Source organism: Camelus dromedarius, chromosome 11 (assembly GCF_036321535.1).
Source record: "Camelus dromedarius isolate mCamDro1 chromosome 11, mCamDro1.pat, whole genome shotgun sequence".
NCBI lineage: Eukaryota > Metazoa > Chordata > Mammalia > Artiodactyla > Camelidae > Camelus > Camelus dromedarius.
This window is the reverse complement of record NC_087446.1, coordinates 2656718-2672941: the sequence shown is the minus strand read 5'-3', so window position 1 is coordinate 2672941 and position 16224 is coordinate 2656718. Positions and strand designations below refer to the sequence as shown.

The following is a 16224-nucleotide window of genomic DNA, read 5'->3' as shown; positions in this document are numbered from 1 at the left end:
CCTTCTCCCTCTGCGGCGCTTACCTGTATCTGAGTGACTGTGCACCGTTGTGGGAGCACCCTGGGGGCAGGCGGTCACCGGCTCCCTGGCGCCTTTGCAGCCCCCGTGTGGGGCCTGGCCTGGGGCAGCTGCTCAGCCAGCGTCTGCTGAGCGACTTGAGTGAAGCAGGACTCAGGGCCGTTCGTGACTGTTCAAGACATCACCATTTTGTGGGCTCTCCAGTGAGGACCACGCCTCAGAGCTTGGCTGTCCATAAGCAGGCCCTCAGCCAGCCTTTGATTCTGAGTTTTTAAGACCCTTTCCTGCACTGCGGTGTAAAGCAGCCTGAACGGAATCCAGACGCGGCGGTGTTGGGCCCAAGGACCCAGCTCTCTTTTGGCCGTTCCTGGATCTGTCCTCATCTCTGACCCGTCTGCCTCGGACCGCCCCACCCAGTTACCGCTTTAAACCTCAGCTTTACCCCTTGTTTGTCGTCTCTCTTCCCCTTACCAGTGGGGGCATTTTCATGGAGTCTCCCTGTCCCTTATGCAGAAGAGGTGACCTTTATGAGAACTCGGGGCTCTCGGGGAGGTCCTCCTATTTGGGGTCCTCTTCAGGGCACATCCTGGGGCACCCCTCTGCCTGCCCCTCCCTGGCCTGTCCTGCGCTGTCCTGTCCTTTGTGTGGGCCCAGCCCTCTCCCTGGGTGTGAGCCTCTGTTACATCACAGGGCTGGAAGCTGTGATGCTTCCTCAGTTCTCACTCATTTGTTCCTCCATCTGAGGGTTCCTCCTGGCTGCTCGATTGTGTGGTCACCAGGATGTGCACGGACTGGACCCAGAAGACACAGCTCGTGGTCTCCGCTATTGCCTGCTGGTAACAAATTAGGCCTTCCTAAGTTTCAGTTCTTAGTTTGGAGGATGATAAGATGCCATCATTTTCACAAGAAGTGTACTGAAATGTTTGGTTCTGTGATGGTGGCAGCCCAGACCTGCTATTCGGGGCAGCAGAAGTGGACCTGGACCTGTTTAAAGGTTTATTGGGTGACGTTGGTCAGCTGAGGCCTTTGCACTGGGCCTCCCCCGACGGCGCATCCACCTGCCTGGTACCTGGGCCCGGGGCGACCGTCCTGGTCCTTCCCACCTTCGCTCCCCCTCCCACCCCTTCCTCTTTGAACACCTGTCTAGAGATATCATTTACACACGGTACATTTCACCCATTTAAAGCGTACAATTCAGTGTTTTTAGTATATTCATCTACTTGTACGACCATCACCACCGTCAGTTTTAGAACATTTTCACCACCACAGACAGAAGCCCAGTTCTCATCAGCAGTGGTTCCCCAGCCCCTCCTCCCCAGCCCCTCGCAACCACTAATTGACTTTTTGTTTCTGTAGATTTGCCTGTTCTGGACGTTTCACGTAAATAGAATTGTATGTGGGTCCTGGCTGACTGGCTTCTTATGTTGAGCGTGACGTTTTCAAGGTTCATCCACGTTGGGAGTGTTCCTTTTTATGGCCCAATAATTAATGTTCCATTGTATGGCCGGGACATTTGATTCATCTGTTCATCAGCTGATGGACTTTTGGACTGTCCACATTTTGCCTCTTATGAAATAATGCTCTGCAAGGCTTTTGTGTAGATGTGTGTTTCCATTTCTCTGGGTACATCCCTGGGAGTGGAATCGCAGGGTCATGTGGTGAATATTTGACTTTTTGAAAGACCTCCCAGGCTGTTTTCCTGAGAGGGGCAGGAGTTTTCTCTCGCGTCAGTGGTGTGCGAGTGTTTCAGTTTCTCTGCATCTTCCCCGGCACGTTAGTTATCCTCAAACTTTCGCCATCCTCCTGGCTGTGAAGTGGCATCTAATTGTGCTGCTGATTTGCGTTTCTCAGGTGGCTAGTGATGCTGAGCTTCCTTTTGAGAGATTTCTGTGTCCCGTGTAGGAGGAACAGGGTGGGGGAGACTTGGACTTATCAGAATCGTGTCTTTGAGGGGCGCTCCAGGCACGGCACTCCTGGGCACTCAGTGCACATGAGACGGTGCTCTGGTAGCCGCGCCTGCAAACCCCTGCCCTCACAGAGCCAGAGCCAGAGTTAAAAAGCTGCAGCACATTTTGGACGTTCAAAAAGGCACACAGATGACTGAGTACAGGGCTTGTGGAGCACGCACACGGTGGGAGCTGCTGTGTTCTTTTCCTGACCCAGCTCCTTCCCCCACTTCCCCTGGTCACCTCGATTCTGGATTCGGAATTTCATGTGCTCTTTGCCCCCGCTGTGCCCGCAGGAGGGTGTTTGCCCATGCATGTAGGTATCCAGAAATGATGTATCATTTTGCATTAAGATCTTTCTGTAAGTGACGTTGTACTGTGCATGTTCAGCCTCTCACCGTTACGTCGGTGAGCTTCCCCGTCCTGACGCCCGTGGCTGTAGTCCTTCGTGGTTGCTGTGGTTGGCGTTTCATTCTATGCGTGTGTCTAGTTCATTTATTCACTGTTCCGTCGATAATGGACATCTGGATTTTTCCTAACCTTTCTCTTTGGAGTGTAGCAGGCATCACCGAGCCTGTCTCCTTGTGTGCTTCTGCCAGCGTTTTGCCAGGGCGTAGGGCTGGAAGTGGAATTACGTCCTGTGGCTCTGCTTTTCGTAAGGAATCATTAGGGTTCAGTAAATTACTGTAGTGTTTTAATGCAGTATAATTTATTGAAAAGCTCATTGGTTAATGTACTTTTTAAAGAAAGATTTCATTATCTGAAATGAGGTAGGTGTGTTCTTTGCCACTGATTCTTTAAAAACAGCTTTCGTTGAAGCCTGTTTTTCTTTTTAGCTGTGCAAGACCAAATCAAAATGTAGTTTTAATAAGATAAAATGAAGTTCCTTTCAGTCTGAGCTTGAACTTTGCTGGGACATTTTCTGCTCAGTAAACATAAATGGTTTGCCCATAAAGAATGAATGAGTTTCCTGCTGTGCTGGGAGGGGGAGGCCTGCAGTCGTGGTAAGGCTGCAGACTCTGTGGAAGCGACCTGCGCGTGGCGGGCTGTGGACCAGCCTGCCCGCTGGCGTGAGCCGTGCACGTGCAGCGGGGCATCGTGGGAGACGGCAGAGGCTTGGGGAGAGTCAGGCTGGTGGGACTGGGAAGTGCTGCCTGTAGGTCGCTTGGCCGTATTCTCACTGCTGCTGTATGGTTCTCTCGTTCCATGCACGTTCTTCTCCCCGTTTCTGGGGTGAGGAAGCTAAAGCTCAGAACAATTACTTGCTGAACACTCTGTCAGCTTTGAAGTATTTGCACTTGAACCCAGGCCTTTTTTTTAAAAATTAAAAGGAAAATTTTAAATTGAAGTATAGTCAGTTTACAATGTTGTGTTAGTTTCTGGTGCACATCACAGTGTTTCAGTTATACACGTGTATATATTCATATATATTCTTTTTCATATTTGTTTTCATTATAGGTTATTATAGGGTATTGAATATGGTTCCCTGTGCTATACCTGTTTGATATATAGCAGTTTGTGTCTTCTAATCCCAAACTCCTTTTTATCTCCCCCACAACTGGTAATCATACGTTTGTTTTCTATGCCTCTGATTCTCTTTCTGTTTTGTAAATAAGTTCATTGTGTCATTTTTTTTAGATTCCACATGTAAGTGATACCATATGATACTTGTCTTTCTCTGTCTGACTTACTTCACTTAGTATGATAATCTCTAGGTCCATCCATGTTGCTGCAAATAGCATTATTTCATTCTTTTTTATGGCTGAGTAATATTCCATTGTATATATATACCTCATCTTCTTTATCCAGTCATCTGTCGACGGACACTGAAGTTGCTTCCATGTCTTGGCTACTGTACATAGTGTTGCTGTGAACACTGAGGTGCATGTATCTTTTTGAATTACAGTTTTCTGCAGATATATGCCAGGAGTGGAATTGCTGGATAGAACAATAACTCTATTTTTAGTTTTTACAGGAATCTCCATGCTGTTTTCCATAGTGGCTGCACCAATTTGCATTCCTACCAGCAGTGTAGGAACGACCCAGGCCTTTTGAGTCTTAAAACTGGAAGCTTCCTACCAAGGTCAGGAGGGCAACCATGAAATTTTAGGAAAGGGACCACGATGGATGATTGGTACTTGACCTAGGTAGGCTGATACCTTTTTTTTTAGCGGAAAAAAATAAAGAAAGAAAGAAAGAAAAAGAAAGTTCATGGGTGTCCCTGGGAAGTCTTGAAGGCTGGGGCCGAGATCAGAGGACGGCCGAGTTGCTCACATGTGTAGCAGTTGGTGCTGGCTGTGCTGGGACCAGCCTGTATTTGACAAATGCAATATTTGTCTTTCTCTGCCTGACTTATTTCACTAAGCTTAATGCCCTCCAGGTCCATCCAGGTTGTTGCAAATGACAAAAAATACCATTCTTTTTTAAGGCTGAGTAGGCTGCAGCTTTATTCTTTTGCACGTGGATATCTCGTTGTCCCAGCACCATTTACTGAAAAACAGTTCTTTCTCCATTGAAGGGTGTTGGTGCCCTTATAGAAAATCGACTGACTGTAAATGTGTGGACTCTGGACTCTCAGTTCTGTTCCATCGATCTCTGTGTTGATCCTGACGCCAGTACCATACGGACCTGATTACTGAATCTTTTAGTGAGTTTTGAAATCTGTTGGTGTGAGTCCCCCAACTTTATTCTTTTTCAAGATTGTCTTAACCTGGTCCTCCTGGGCCCCTTGCGTTCCCGTATGAATTTCAGGGTCATCTTTCCAGTTTTCTGCACAGAAGCTGGGTGGTGTTTGGGGAGGGATTGCGTTGACTCTGTACTGAATTTGGGGAGTCTTAACAATGTTAAGTTTTCTAATACACAAACATGAGTATCTTTCCATCGATTTAGGCTTTCTTTAATTTCTTTCAACAGTAGTTTTTAGTTTTCAGAGTATCATTTTTATACGTCTTTTCTTAATCTGTTCCTAAACGTATCATTCTTTTTGGTGCTATTATAAGTGGAATTGTTTTCTTAACTTCATTTCTGGATTGTTCATTGAAAGTGTTTAGAAATGCCACAGATATTTTTATGATCAAATACAAATCTTGTGTCTTAAAACCTTGCTGAGTTTGCTTTTTAGCTCTTACCCTTTTTTAGTGGCTTCCTTAGTATTTTCTGTATAAAAGTATACCGTCACATTAGATAGTTTTACTTCTTCCTTTCTGACAGGGGTGCCGTTTATTTCTCACCCTTGCTTAATTGCCCTGCCTGGCACCTCAGTACGACACTGGGTAAAAATGGTGAGAGTGGGCGTGCTTGTCTTGTTCCTGATCTCAGGGAAGACCTTTAGTCTTTCACCTCAAGTATGGTGTTAGCGATGGGTTTTTTGTAGATGTCCTTATTAGGATAAGGACATTTCCTTCTATTTCCAGTTTCTTGAGCATTTTTATTATGAAAGGAAGTGCTGAATTTTGTCAAGGGCTTTTTCTGCAACTATTGAAGCCATCCTGTAGTTTTGTCCTTTCCCTATTGGGATTTTTTGGTTATTTAGCCAACCTTGCATTCCTTGGATAAATCCCACTTGGTTAAGGTGTGTAGTCCTTTTTTTGTGTTGCTGGATTTGGTTTGCTAGTATTTTGTTGAGGACTTTGTGGGTGTGTTTATGAGATGTTGGTCTGTAGTTTTCTTCTCTTGTGATGTCCTTTTTGGTTTTGGTATCAGGATACCAAAGAATGGCCTCATAGAATGAGCTGGGAAGTGGGCAGGCTCCTGCCCCTCTCCCCTTTACAGGACAGCTCTGCTGCTTCTGCCTCTGCTGTGTTTCTAGGTAAAAATTCTTTTGGAAAGTTGGTTTACTGCTAAAACAGCCCTCTTCACACACAGATGAAACCTCACAGGACAACAAAACTGGGGCTGCATGTACCAACACGGACACGTGAAAGGCACCTTGAGAGAAAGTAAAGTTGCAGGAAGATATATAAAGATACGTATATAATGATAACACAAACTTTACAAATGGGCAGAATAATATCATATGTTGCCTAGAGATCCAGAGTCTTCAGTGAAAGAGTAAACACTTAGATAAGAATTACAAATGTCAGATTCAGGTTGGTAGGGTTTCAACTCTCTTGTATGACAAAGTGATAGCATTCGATGGGCCCAGAATCACTCTGTGGTGTTTGTGTGGGTATTTCTCATGGTCTTTGTGCCATTAAGCCGGCCTTGCAACCTGCCAGCCAGCTGTGACCTCAGACAGGCCCCTTAAGCTTCCTGTCCGTCAGCGTCTCCATCCTCACTGCAGGGCTCATCGTGTCTGCCTGTTGGGTTGTGCAGATGGAAGGAGTGAACACCCTGAGTTTAGAATAACTCAGATCTAGGTCTCTGATAACTCCAACTGTGACGTTCTGTGTTTTATTGTCTGTGGGATTTCACGCTGAAGGACAAGCAGGGGTTGGGAGCAGATTTGGAGGCTGCGAGGAGAGGTGGAGGCTGAGCGGTGGGTGCACGGTGGGGTGGGCATAGCAGGGTGGGCATGGTGTTGTCCCTTCCCCCTCCTGTGGGTTCATGCCTTTGGCGGAAGCTCCCCACCCAGACCTGCCCAGCGTCCCTCCCCATGGGCCATGCAGCGGTCCTGTCCTCATCACCTGTCATGTCACAGTGACACGTGGTCTGTCCATGGGTTTGAATGGCATGGGGCCGCTTATGTGTGCGTGCTTTTCAGTGGTAAATACTAGAGTCCTGTGCCATCTGTGGATGGGGAGCTGCAGTTGTGGAGAGCTGTGGATGTGGAGGGCCGACTAGAAGTGGCACTCAGATTTTCTAGTGCGGGGCAGTCGGCACCCCCGTGCCATGGGCTCCAGGGTCAGCTCTGTGAGCCGACGGCCTCTGTACCTGCATTCTTCATGTCCCAGGTGTTCTAGGACATTATCCTCAAGAAGTCCTCACATGTGTGACAGTGTTGTCCCCAGAGAAGTTGATTGCTGTTTTCATCATCACAAACAACTTTAAACAAGTTAAATGTCTCACAGTCAATGTTGGTTAAACGAATTACGGTGTCACCATCTGGTGGGACACTGTGAAGTTAGAGGTGAAGTTGTCCAGGGGGATGTCACAGGCAGTGATGATGTTGCAGCCAAGTGTGTTACAGCTCAGTGTGACAGCTCAGTGTGACAGCTCGGTGTGACAGCAACCTGGATCCGGGCAAGAGACTAGGCAGCACTCGGAGGGTGGAGAACTCAGGTTTACTATGCTGGCGGGCCCAGAGAAGTTAACACTCCAAGCTCTGGACTCTGTCTGTGGGTTTACATAGGCGTTTATAGGCTACCAGTCTAGACTTTGCAACATTTTGCAACATCATATGCAAATAAGGTATAACAAATGGACCAGTCAGGAGTGATTGAAATGGACCAATCAGGAGTAAGCTTTATGGAAATGAGGTGTTAGAAATGGACCAATCAGGAGTGAGCTTTAGGAACCAATAGATTCTTAGGGGTAAGTTCCGTTCTCCTAGAAGCAAGCCGTTTTACAGAAGCAAAAAGCAAGATAATGCCACTGGGTCAGGGAACCGGATGACACTGGTGGGAAAGTAGTGTCCCTGCCTGGGGGTCCTGCCAGTTTTTTTCATGGGGCTTCCCACCTCAGTGAGGTAACTGGTACTCATCACATGTGATTTTTAAGAACTTTTGAAACTCGGAAATAGTTATAGATTTCAGGAGTTGCAGAGAAATGTACGGGGAAATCGCCTGTGTCCTCATTATTGTTTTAAAATGTATGTTAACTGCATGTATTTTTTTGTGTATATCACACAATATGTGTAAAGTCAATAAATGCGTCTAAGTAAATTGAAGTGCAGTAATATGGGAAGGTAGTCATGACGTGTTACTAGGTAAACAAGGTCAGTTTCATTCTGTTTTAAGAAGCTAAGAAGACATTCATCTCTATACTAACAGCTCTGTGTCTGCGGTTTTCTGTTTTCTGTTTATTTTGCTCTCCGTCTGTGTTTATCTTTACACACACTCACCCTACAAGATTCTGCATTAGAGTGTTACAGTGGTTGTCTGTTCCACGTGGACTGCATCGGGACTGACCGCTGGTGGCTTACACAAGCAGGGGTTTGTTTATTTCCTGTAAATGGAAGTCTGAGGGAGGTAGTCCAGCTTGGGCTGGCGGCCCCTAAAGCCACTGGAGACCTGGCCCCGTCCCCATCTCCTGACCCTGCCATCCCCCGTGGGAGGCTTTATTTCTCATGCTCATTTCTCCTGATGGCGGATGGCTGAGGGGCCTCTCGGTCTCCTGCCTGCGCTCCAGGCAGGATGACGGGGAAAGCTCAGGGCCAGGGCTGTGCTGGGCCAGCCTTTCTCCATCTCTTAGGCCCAGAAGATCCTCGTTTATTTCAGACTGGCCTGCTCCGGGTCATGTGACCACGTGGCTGGTGGTGGGGAGGGGCGGGGCGGTGGGGTTGCTCAGTTGACAGTCCTGGGTGTCTGTCACGCGGGTTATTTTGTTTCCATCTAGTTCCCAAATGTACTCTGATGAACACGGACTTTCACAATGAAACCATCAAGTCTTAAAAAAAATATATATGTGTGTGTATATATACACGTACATATACATATACGTATACATATACATACATATTTATTTACCTTTTCATAACTCTGTAGTCTATCTTCAGACAGAATGCGACCAGGTGAGAATTCCCAGATGGGCATTTCATTGTCAGTCTTTCAGTCCTGCCTGTGACCCGTGGTCCTAGAGCAGAGGCTGTGGGCACCTCACAGAGGCGGGGCCGCTCCCCGCAGCCTGTCCCTAGTCGGTGCCCGAGGCTCTGTGGGGAGGCTGTCAGAGCCGTGAGTCCCTGCACTGGGCCCAGCTGCAGGGAGGCTGAATGCCCTGCTTGTTTGGGATGTGGGCTTGGATGGCGCCCCTCTGCCTTTCCAGATGGGCCCCTGGGCCCCGCAGTGGCCCGAGTTGCTCCCTGAGGTGTGGGTTCTGAGGAGCTGGTTGCCTCCCGGAGTGAGTGGGGGTCCCGGGAGAGCTGCGGAGAGGCTAATTGTCTTCTCTTTCTCTCCGAGCAGCATCCAGCACGTATACGGCGCCCAGCACCCCCCCTTTGACCCCCTGCTCCACGGCACGTAAGTGATGGCCCACCTCTCGCCAGGCTGTCCCCAGGCTTGTTCTGGGGGGGGCTGCGGTGGCCCTCCAGCTCCCTGGGACTCCTGCGGGGGAGGCACGTGGCCTTCCGTTCAGCAGACATGTCCCAGAATGGGAGCCTGTGTGGGGGAGTGGTGCCCCAGGCTGGACGCAGGGCCTGGCTCTGCCGGCGGCCACTTGACTTGCCTTGCTCTCTGCTGCGCCCCCCATGCAGCGCCCTCCGCTGGCTCTGCCCCCTGCCTGGGCTCTTCCCCCAGAGGTGGGCGAGGGGATGCATGGGCCCCTCAGGACCGCGCCTGTTGGATGAGTCTCCGACTGTGGTGGGGTCAGTGTCGAGGGTCGTCCTGCCGTGGGGGAGCCTGGAATTGTACCGTATCCAGACCTACCTGCCAGGGGCCTGTTGCTGTGAACAGCCTCTCCCCGACCCCCAGCTGCTGCCTGGGGAGGTCTGCGGAGGTGTCGGGCTGAGAGCGGGGGTTTGGGGGCTCCCATAACACGAGGCTGGGGGTTGGGTATGAGCACCCTCATAGTGTGGTGCTGCACCCTCATAGTGCGGTGCTGCACCGTCTGCAGGGCAGAGACTCCCAGCGGGACCCTCCCCCAAATCTCTCCTCCCTTCCGGCCACGGCCGTTCGTGAACTCTGTCCGGGCTCTGTTGGAGGTCTCTGGGTTGTGTCTGCGCTTTGACCTCACCCTCAGCTCTCATCCAGGGTTCCTCTCTGACGGTCTTGGGGGGACCCTTCTCCACCCCCAGGACACCAGTAAAGGCTGCCTTTGCTTTGCAGTGTGCTCAAGGCTGCACCCAAGGTGCCCACCACACCGCTGAAGGCCAAGAGAGTCAGCACCTTCCAGGAGTTTGAGAGCAACACCAGCGATGCCTGGGATGCCGGCGAGGACGAGGACGAGCTCCTGGCGCTGGCGGCGGGGAGCCTGGGCTCCGCCGTGGTCATGGAGACGGCCCGCCGCGTGCTGCGCGACCACAGCCAGCGCCAGGGGCGCCCCAGGCTGCCTGAGGCCCCGGGGCCCGAGCTCCGGCCCCAGCCTTCCACGGAGTCTCCCCCAGCCTCGAGTGGTGACCTCCGGCTGGTGAAGTCCGTCAGCGAGAGCCACACATCCTGTCCCACAGGTGGGAGGGGGCTGCTGGGACTCTGTGTTTCTGGCAGACGGAGGAGCTGGAGGCCTCTCACTGTGGGGTGGGGACGAACAGGAGTCCCTGCCCTCTGAGGCTCTCAGATCGCAGTGGCGTGGGCCCTGCACCCTCTCTCTGTGCCCCCCGAGCTAAGTGCATCTCCCCTCCAGATGGAGTGGCAGGTGGAGCTTTTGTGGGCTGCTTGGGGGACCCTGCCCTTCTGAGGATACCCTGGCTGCTCCAGGGGGATGTTCCAGTGGAGGGGCCGGGCCAGCCGCATGTTCAGGGGCTCGGCCTCCTCGGGCCGCTTCTGGTGATTCCCTCCAGGGACACACACGGGCTCAGGGTCAGGAGGGGCGGGGGCCCCTCTCTGGAATTGCCGGGTTCAGACCCAAGGTCTTCTAGGGCTTAGGGCGCCCTCCCCTCACGTCAGATAAGAGAGCGAGGTCGTCGTCATGGCCTCAGATTGCCCCCTCCCCGGTGGATGCAGAACTAGGTTTCGTACTTAGGTCCAGTTTTCAAAAGCTAGAAATTGCTGGATTTCAAAAACTTTCCAGGAATTAACTTCTAAAATGTCACAGTCTTCTTAGGTGAGAATCCTATGAATTATTTCATTTGATCAGTTTTTGTGTTGGAATCTAAACTTTTTTTTTCAATGGGGTGAACTTTAAAGTATTTGAGCTTAAAAATGGAAGGAGGTCCAGGTAGGGCTTTTACAGTTGATGGAAATTTCCGTGACTAGTGACAGGCACGCCGACTGCCTCCTGCGTACCCGGCCGGTGCGCTCGGCCCCTGTGACTCGGCGTCCCCAGGCACCCTGGGTTCCAGCTGCTGGTGGGCTTTGCTGACGCCACAGCCTGCGAGGCACAGAGGCGGCTGCTCAGGCCGCTGGGCAGTTTCTGGCGGTGGTCGGCGCATGCCTGGAGGTGGGGGGTCCTCTTGGCTGAGAGTGGTCAGAAATTTGTCTCACAGTCTGGAGGCTGGAAGTCCGAAGTCAGGGTGCTGGCAGGGTTGGGTTCTGGGGGTGCTCTCCTGGGTTGCAGATGGCCACTGTCTCATCATAGCCTCAGGTGGTGGAGAGCTGAGGGTGAGGAAGCTGTCTCGTGGCTCCTGTAAGGGCGCCGATCCCATTTGCAAGGGCTCCACCCTCCTGACCTCCAATCACCTCCCCCAGGCCCTCCTGATGCCATCCCGTGGTGGGGGTAGGGCCTCAGCGTATGCATGTGGGGGGGACACACAACATTCAGTCTGTGGTGTGTGGTGTATGGGGGGGCCCTGACCGGAGGCAAGACTGGGTGGCATCCAGCCAGGATGGGAGCCTTGGCATGTCACCCTGGGACGGCCTCCTCCCGTGAGAGCCCAGTGAAGGACGCTCCCCGCAGCTTGTGCCAGGGGAGGAGCCTCCTGCCCACGCCTGCCTGGGAGGTGGCCCCCTTTCCTTTGCCTGCTTTCCAGGCAAGCCTCGTGAGTCCTGCATTTATAATACTAATGGTTAGCATTTGTCGATCACTCTCTGTGTTGGCCAGTACCCTAGCAAGACCTTGGGGTTCATGAACTCGTTATAGTCTGCGCAGGCCTGGCAACTGTGTGCGGGTGAGGGGCGGGGCGGTGCGGAGCTTTCCCGGGGCCGCGCCTCACGCCCAGGGCGCCAGACCCCAGAGGCCCTGCTCTTAGCACTGGCCTCGTCGGCCTAGAGCGCGGTTTCTCAGCCCCAGGGGCCATGTGGCCGTGGCTGGGTACATTTTGATTGCCATGTCTAGGGCAGGGTGTGTGCTATAGGCATGGGGTGGGCTGGGGCAGGGGGTGCATCCTCAGTGCCCAGCGTGTCCCCGACTCCCCCCACCCAGAACCTTGCAGCCCTAAAATGCACAGAGCTGAGGGTGAGCCCCTGCTGCGGGGAGCTGACCCAGGAGCTGAGGAGCAGGCAGAGCGCGGGCCTGTTTTCAGTCCCCAGGCCTCTGGGCCTGTTGGTCGTTGGGGCAGCTCCCTCAGCTGGTCCCGCGTTCTCCCTCAGGTCCGTGCTGCTCGGCAGTGGAGGGAGGGGCCATCATGCATCCACCAGGGGAGGGCAGCGCAGCAAGTGTGAGGCCTCCTTAGTGGGGAGTGAGGTGCGGGGCGTCCAGGAGGCCTCACGTCTGTCCTTGCCTCCCTCTGCAGGAAGCGCCAGCGACACCGTCCCTCTGCAGCGGTCCCAGTCCCTTCCCCACTCGGCCAGCGGCGCGCTGGGAGGGGCGGCCGAGCCCGGCACCTGCAGCGGCGGTGGTGCAGCCTTGAGTGAGAGAGAGGCGTCGCGGCTGGACAAGTTCAGGCAGCTCCTGGCCGGGCCCCACACAGACCTCGGTGAGTCCCCATGGGGAGGCCGTGCGCCGTGTGCCGCGCGCCTTGTCTCAGGGGGGTCCGGCCTGCCAGGCCCCATCTGCTGTCATTTAATGCATGTGTTTCCCGTGTGACTTAGCTCCTAAGAGGCCAGTCTGTGGTGTTCCATGCCACCAAGTCACTATGTTGAGTGCCGTCTGTCCTGAAGGTTGACTTCCGATGCGTTCATAATTGTGCTCCCGATGCAGTTTGATAAGCACTTTCTGCTCGTTTTCCCCTCACTCCCCAGTCGTACTCTCTGCTGCCCTGCGGGCTGGCCGGGGGCTTGTCCTCACTGTCCATGCTGCTCGTGGGGCTAGTGGGCATCGGGGACCCTGACCACTGTGGACTTTGCACCTTCCTGCTGCGGCTGTGGGTTGGCGTGGAGTCTGAGCACTGCAGGGGGCAGGGGCCACGGCATGGCCTGGGCGGAGGGGCCAGCAGGGGCCGGGACGGTCGCCAGCGTGGTTCTCGGGGGGCATGGTCCCCTTGTGGGTGCTCTGCAGCCAGGCTCTGAGGCCCATGCTTGCTTTCAGGTGCTGCTGGAATTCCACCCAGATCTGTGTCCTTTCATTTCTGTGTCTCCTCTTTGCTGAGTGCTCCTCATTTTGCTGGAGCTGGGGCTTTCAGGGGATGCAGGTGGCCTGGTCCTGAGGTCACTCAGCTGCGCTCAGAGGGCTGGGGCCCGGGTAGGCGGTGCCCTGCGTGGCCAGCAGGTGGCGCATGAGGCTCACGGATGGAGGCGGCCGGGCCGGGCTGAGCCTGGGAAGCTGAAGCCGGCCTGGTTCCTGAGGCTGGAGGAGGCGCCCTGGAGGTTCTTGGCGCTCATGCAGGTTACACAGTCCATGGCACAGAAGGGCGTGCAGGGAGAACAAGCCCTGCCCCTTCCCCGGCTCCCCTGCACCTCCAGCGCGTGGGTCCAGTGTCTCCTCCCACACATGGCCCGGCCACAGGTTGTGTGCAACTTTTAATTTTGACATCATTTCAAATTTACAGAAAAGCCACCAGAACAGTACCAGGGTCTCCCATAGACTGTTTACCTGGATTCGCCAGTTGTTTACATTTTGCCCCATTTTGTTGTGTATGTGTGTGTGTGTGTGTGTGTGTGTGTGTATGCACGCGCTGACGTGGATCCGTGTTTTTCCTGAACCATTGGAGTCAGCTGGAGAGGTCATGTCCCTCTGCTCCTCAGAACTTCCTTACTTCTTGAGAACAAAGCTGTCCTCTCCAAATCATCACAGTTTGGCTGTCAAAGTCAGGAAGTCTACGTCGACAGGGCACCGTCAGCTAACGCGCTGCCCGCCTTCCCAAACCCTCCTGTGTGCCCCCCTCCCGGCCCAGCATCCCCGCAGGACCGGCGGCCGTCCCGTCTCCGGGAGCTGGAGCTCGAGTCGCGCCCTCTGAGGAGGGCGGCCCTTGGAGTGGCTTGTTCCACATTCCTCCTGATGCGGTTCCGGCGGGTGTTTTTGGCGGGAACTCACTCGATTGATTTGCCTTCTCATTAAAATTACACTTAAAAATCAAGCTTTCAAGACTTGCGGGGAAACGCGAGCACGTATGGACAGACTGAAAGGCTGACATGCAGAAGTCCTTCTCGTGTTAGGTTGTGGGATTATGGGTTTTTTCCTTTCTTCAGAATTCTACTTAAATATCAAATCTAACACCAAAAGCTAAAACCAAAGCTTTCACAGTGAAACAAGGACTGGATTTGTATTTAGTGGCAGGAGAAACGCAGCCAGTGAATTGCCTGTGTTCGTAGGCATTTAAGGTAGCTCCGGAGGACAGAGGACTGTATTGCATTCACGGGACGTAAGTGGCAAATATTTGCCCATGTTGGAGAAGCAAATCCTGACGTGGGAAGTGCCCCAGAAACGATTCCGCCTGCTGAATGTCACTCCGTCCGTCCGAGCTGTTTCTCTTTGTGTAGCGTGTGCTGTGTTACGAGCCCGGGGATGAAAGTAGCAAATAGAACTTAACAGCTCATTCTGCTCTTAGCATCCACTCAATATTCACTCGTACAAAGGCTGCTGCTTCAAAGTCAAGAAAATGATGCTTGGAGGCTTTCATTTCTATCATGTGCATCTGTGTGAGCTGGCCGCATGCAAACGTGCATGTCCTGAGGCCTGCGGGGTGACCGCTCACAGCAGCGGGGCCCCAAGGTCATCTGGTGTGTGATGGGCGGTCCTGGCACCGGACACTCAGATGCGAGCGCTGAGGGAGCAAGGCCAGGGGCACGGGCACAGCCCGGTTCCCCGTGAGCACCTGGGCCCCTGGGTGGAGCGGTGGCCGTGGGGAGGAAAGGGGGTGGTGCAGAGGTGTTCGCCCAGGACTGAGGGTTTGCCTTCAGTGCCTTCTGGGCCTGGGGCTGGGGGACTTCCCTGCAGGGTCCCGTGGTGGCAGGAGGGGGAGCCCACGTGGGAGGTTACTCAGCCTCCTGTCTCATCAGCCACAAGGGGGCGGGGCTTGCCCTGCGGGGTCCGGGTGACCTTGGAGGTCATTTCCATGAGGACCCCATGGAGTTCTTCATTTGACCAGTATTCATTGAGCACCTGCTGTGGGGGTGGGCGCTGGGGACAAACAGGGAACCAGACCCCGGGGTCCCTACCCTCAGGAGCTGATGTTTGGTGTGGGGACAGATGACGTGTGCAGTCCGTCCTCTGGGAGCTGGCAGGAGGTGGCAGGTGCCCGTGGAGGAGAAGACGTGCTGAGGGCGGAGGCCGACGCCGCCACAGCCTGAGTGCTCAGCAAGGATTCTGTGATCGGGGCACGGTCAGCACGAAGGCCGGCCTGAAGGTGGGAGGAACGACCCCGGCAGACGGGCCAGTGGTGCAGAGGTCCTGCTGGGCGACAGGGCTTCTGGAGTGAACAGGGCCTGGTGTGGAGGGGCCGGAGCCAGCGCAGTGGGAAGGGCAGGTCCTTGGCGGAGGCGGCCAGGGGGAGGCCCTCAGCTTTTACTCTGAGCGCAGTGGCGTGAAGGCTCTGGGAAGTTGGGAAGCAGGGGAGTAAGTGTGAATCTGAGCATCCATATGTGGTTGCTGACTTCTCTGCGGGCTGGCGTCGCCAGTGGCCTTAGGCCGAGGCACAGTCCTGGGTAGCCCTTGGGAGTGCAGAGGCGGAGGGGTGGGAGGGGGGTACACTTGGGTGATAGACTGAGAGGGGTGCAGGGCAGGCTGGGGGGTGGCGGCTGGTAGACTTGAAACTGGGTGGCCCGAAGAGGGAGGAACACCAGGACTGTGTGACTGCTGGAGCCCAGGGGCTGCAGACGCAGGGACAGCTGGTGGACACAAACCAGAGCACACCCCAAAAATATGTCGTTTCAGTGGGAAACAAAGTCCGGTGCTCACAGAGCGGAGCCGGGAAAGCGGCGTCCCCAGGCAATCGCACACCTGCTGTTGGGACCCTTGCTCTGTGCTGGGCACCGCACTTTGTGTGCGTTTATCTGTGTGTGCGCTGTCCCCTAACCCAGATGCACTGGCCGGCCGTGCCCGGTAGCAGCCGGCTCCTGTTCTCAGCCGGGGAGGGCGAGTCTCCGGCTCCAGAGGTGACCCTGTGGCCTCACGGTGAGGGCAGGGCCGGGCGCCCACCAGGTCGCCAGCAGCCTCGGCCGTTCCCCTTCCTCATTAGTGTGGGTGGCAGGCAGGG

At 53.9% G+C, this 16224-nt stretch overlaps 1 protein-coding gene across 2 annotated transcripts in view; it reads left to right on the top strand.

Moving 5' to 3' along the window:
* TBC1D22A (TBC1 domain family member 22A) overlaps positions 1-16224 on the top strand; it is a 241839-nt gene that overhangs the window by 9822 nt on the left and 215793 nt on the right. For both annotated transcript variants that reach the window (XR_004140407.2, XM_031463479.2), the window contains exons 2-4: positions 9023-9079; positions 9884-10224; positions 12385-12567. Coding sequence is in view for 1 of the 2 variants with exons in the window: in XM_031463479.2 (XP_031319339.1) it covers positions 9023-9079; positions 9884-10224; positions 12385-12567 (581 nt within the window). In the remaining variant the exon portion in view is untranslated. The remainder of the gene's footprint in view (positions 1-9022; positions 9080-9883; positions 10225-12384; positions 12568-16224) is intronic.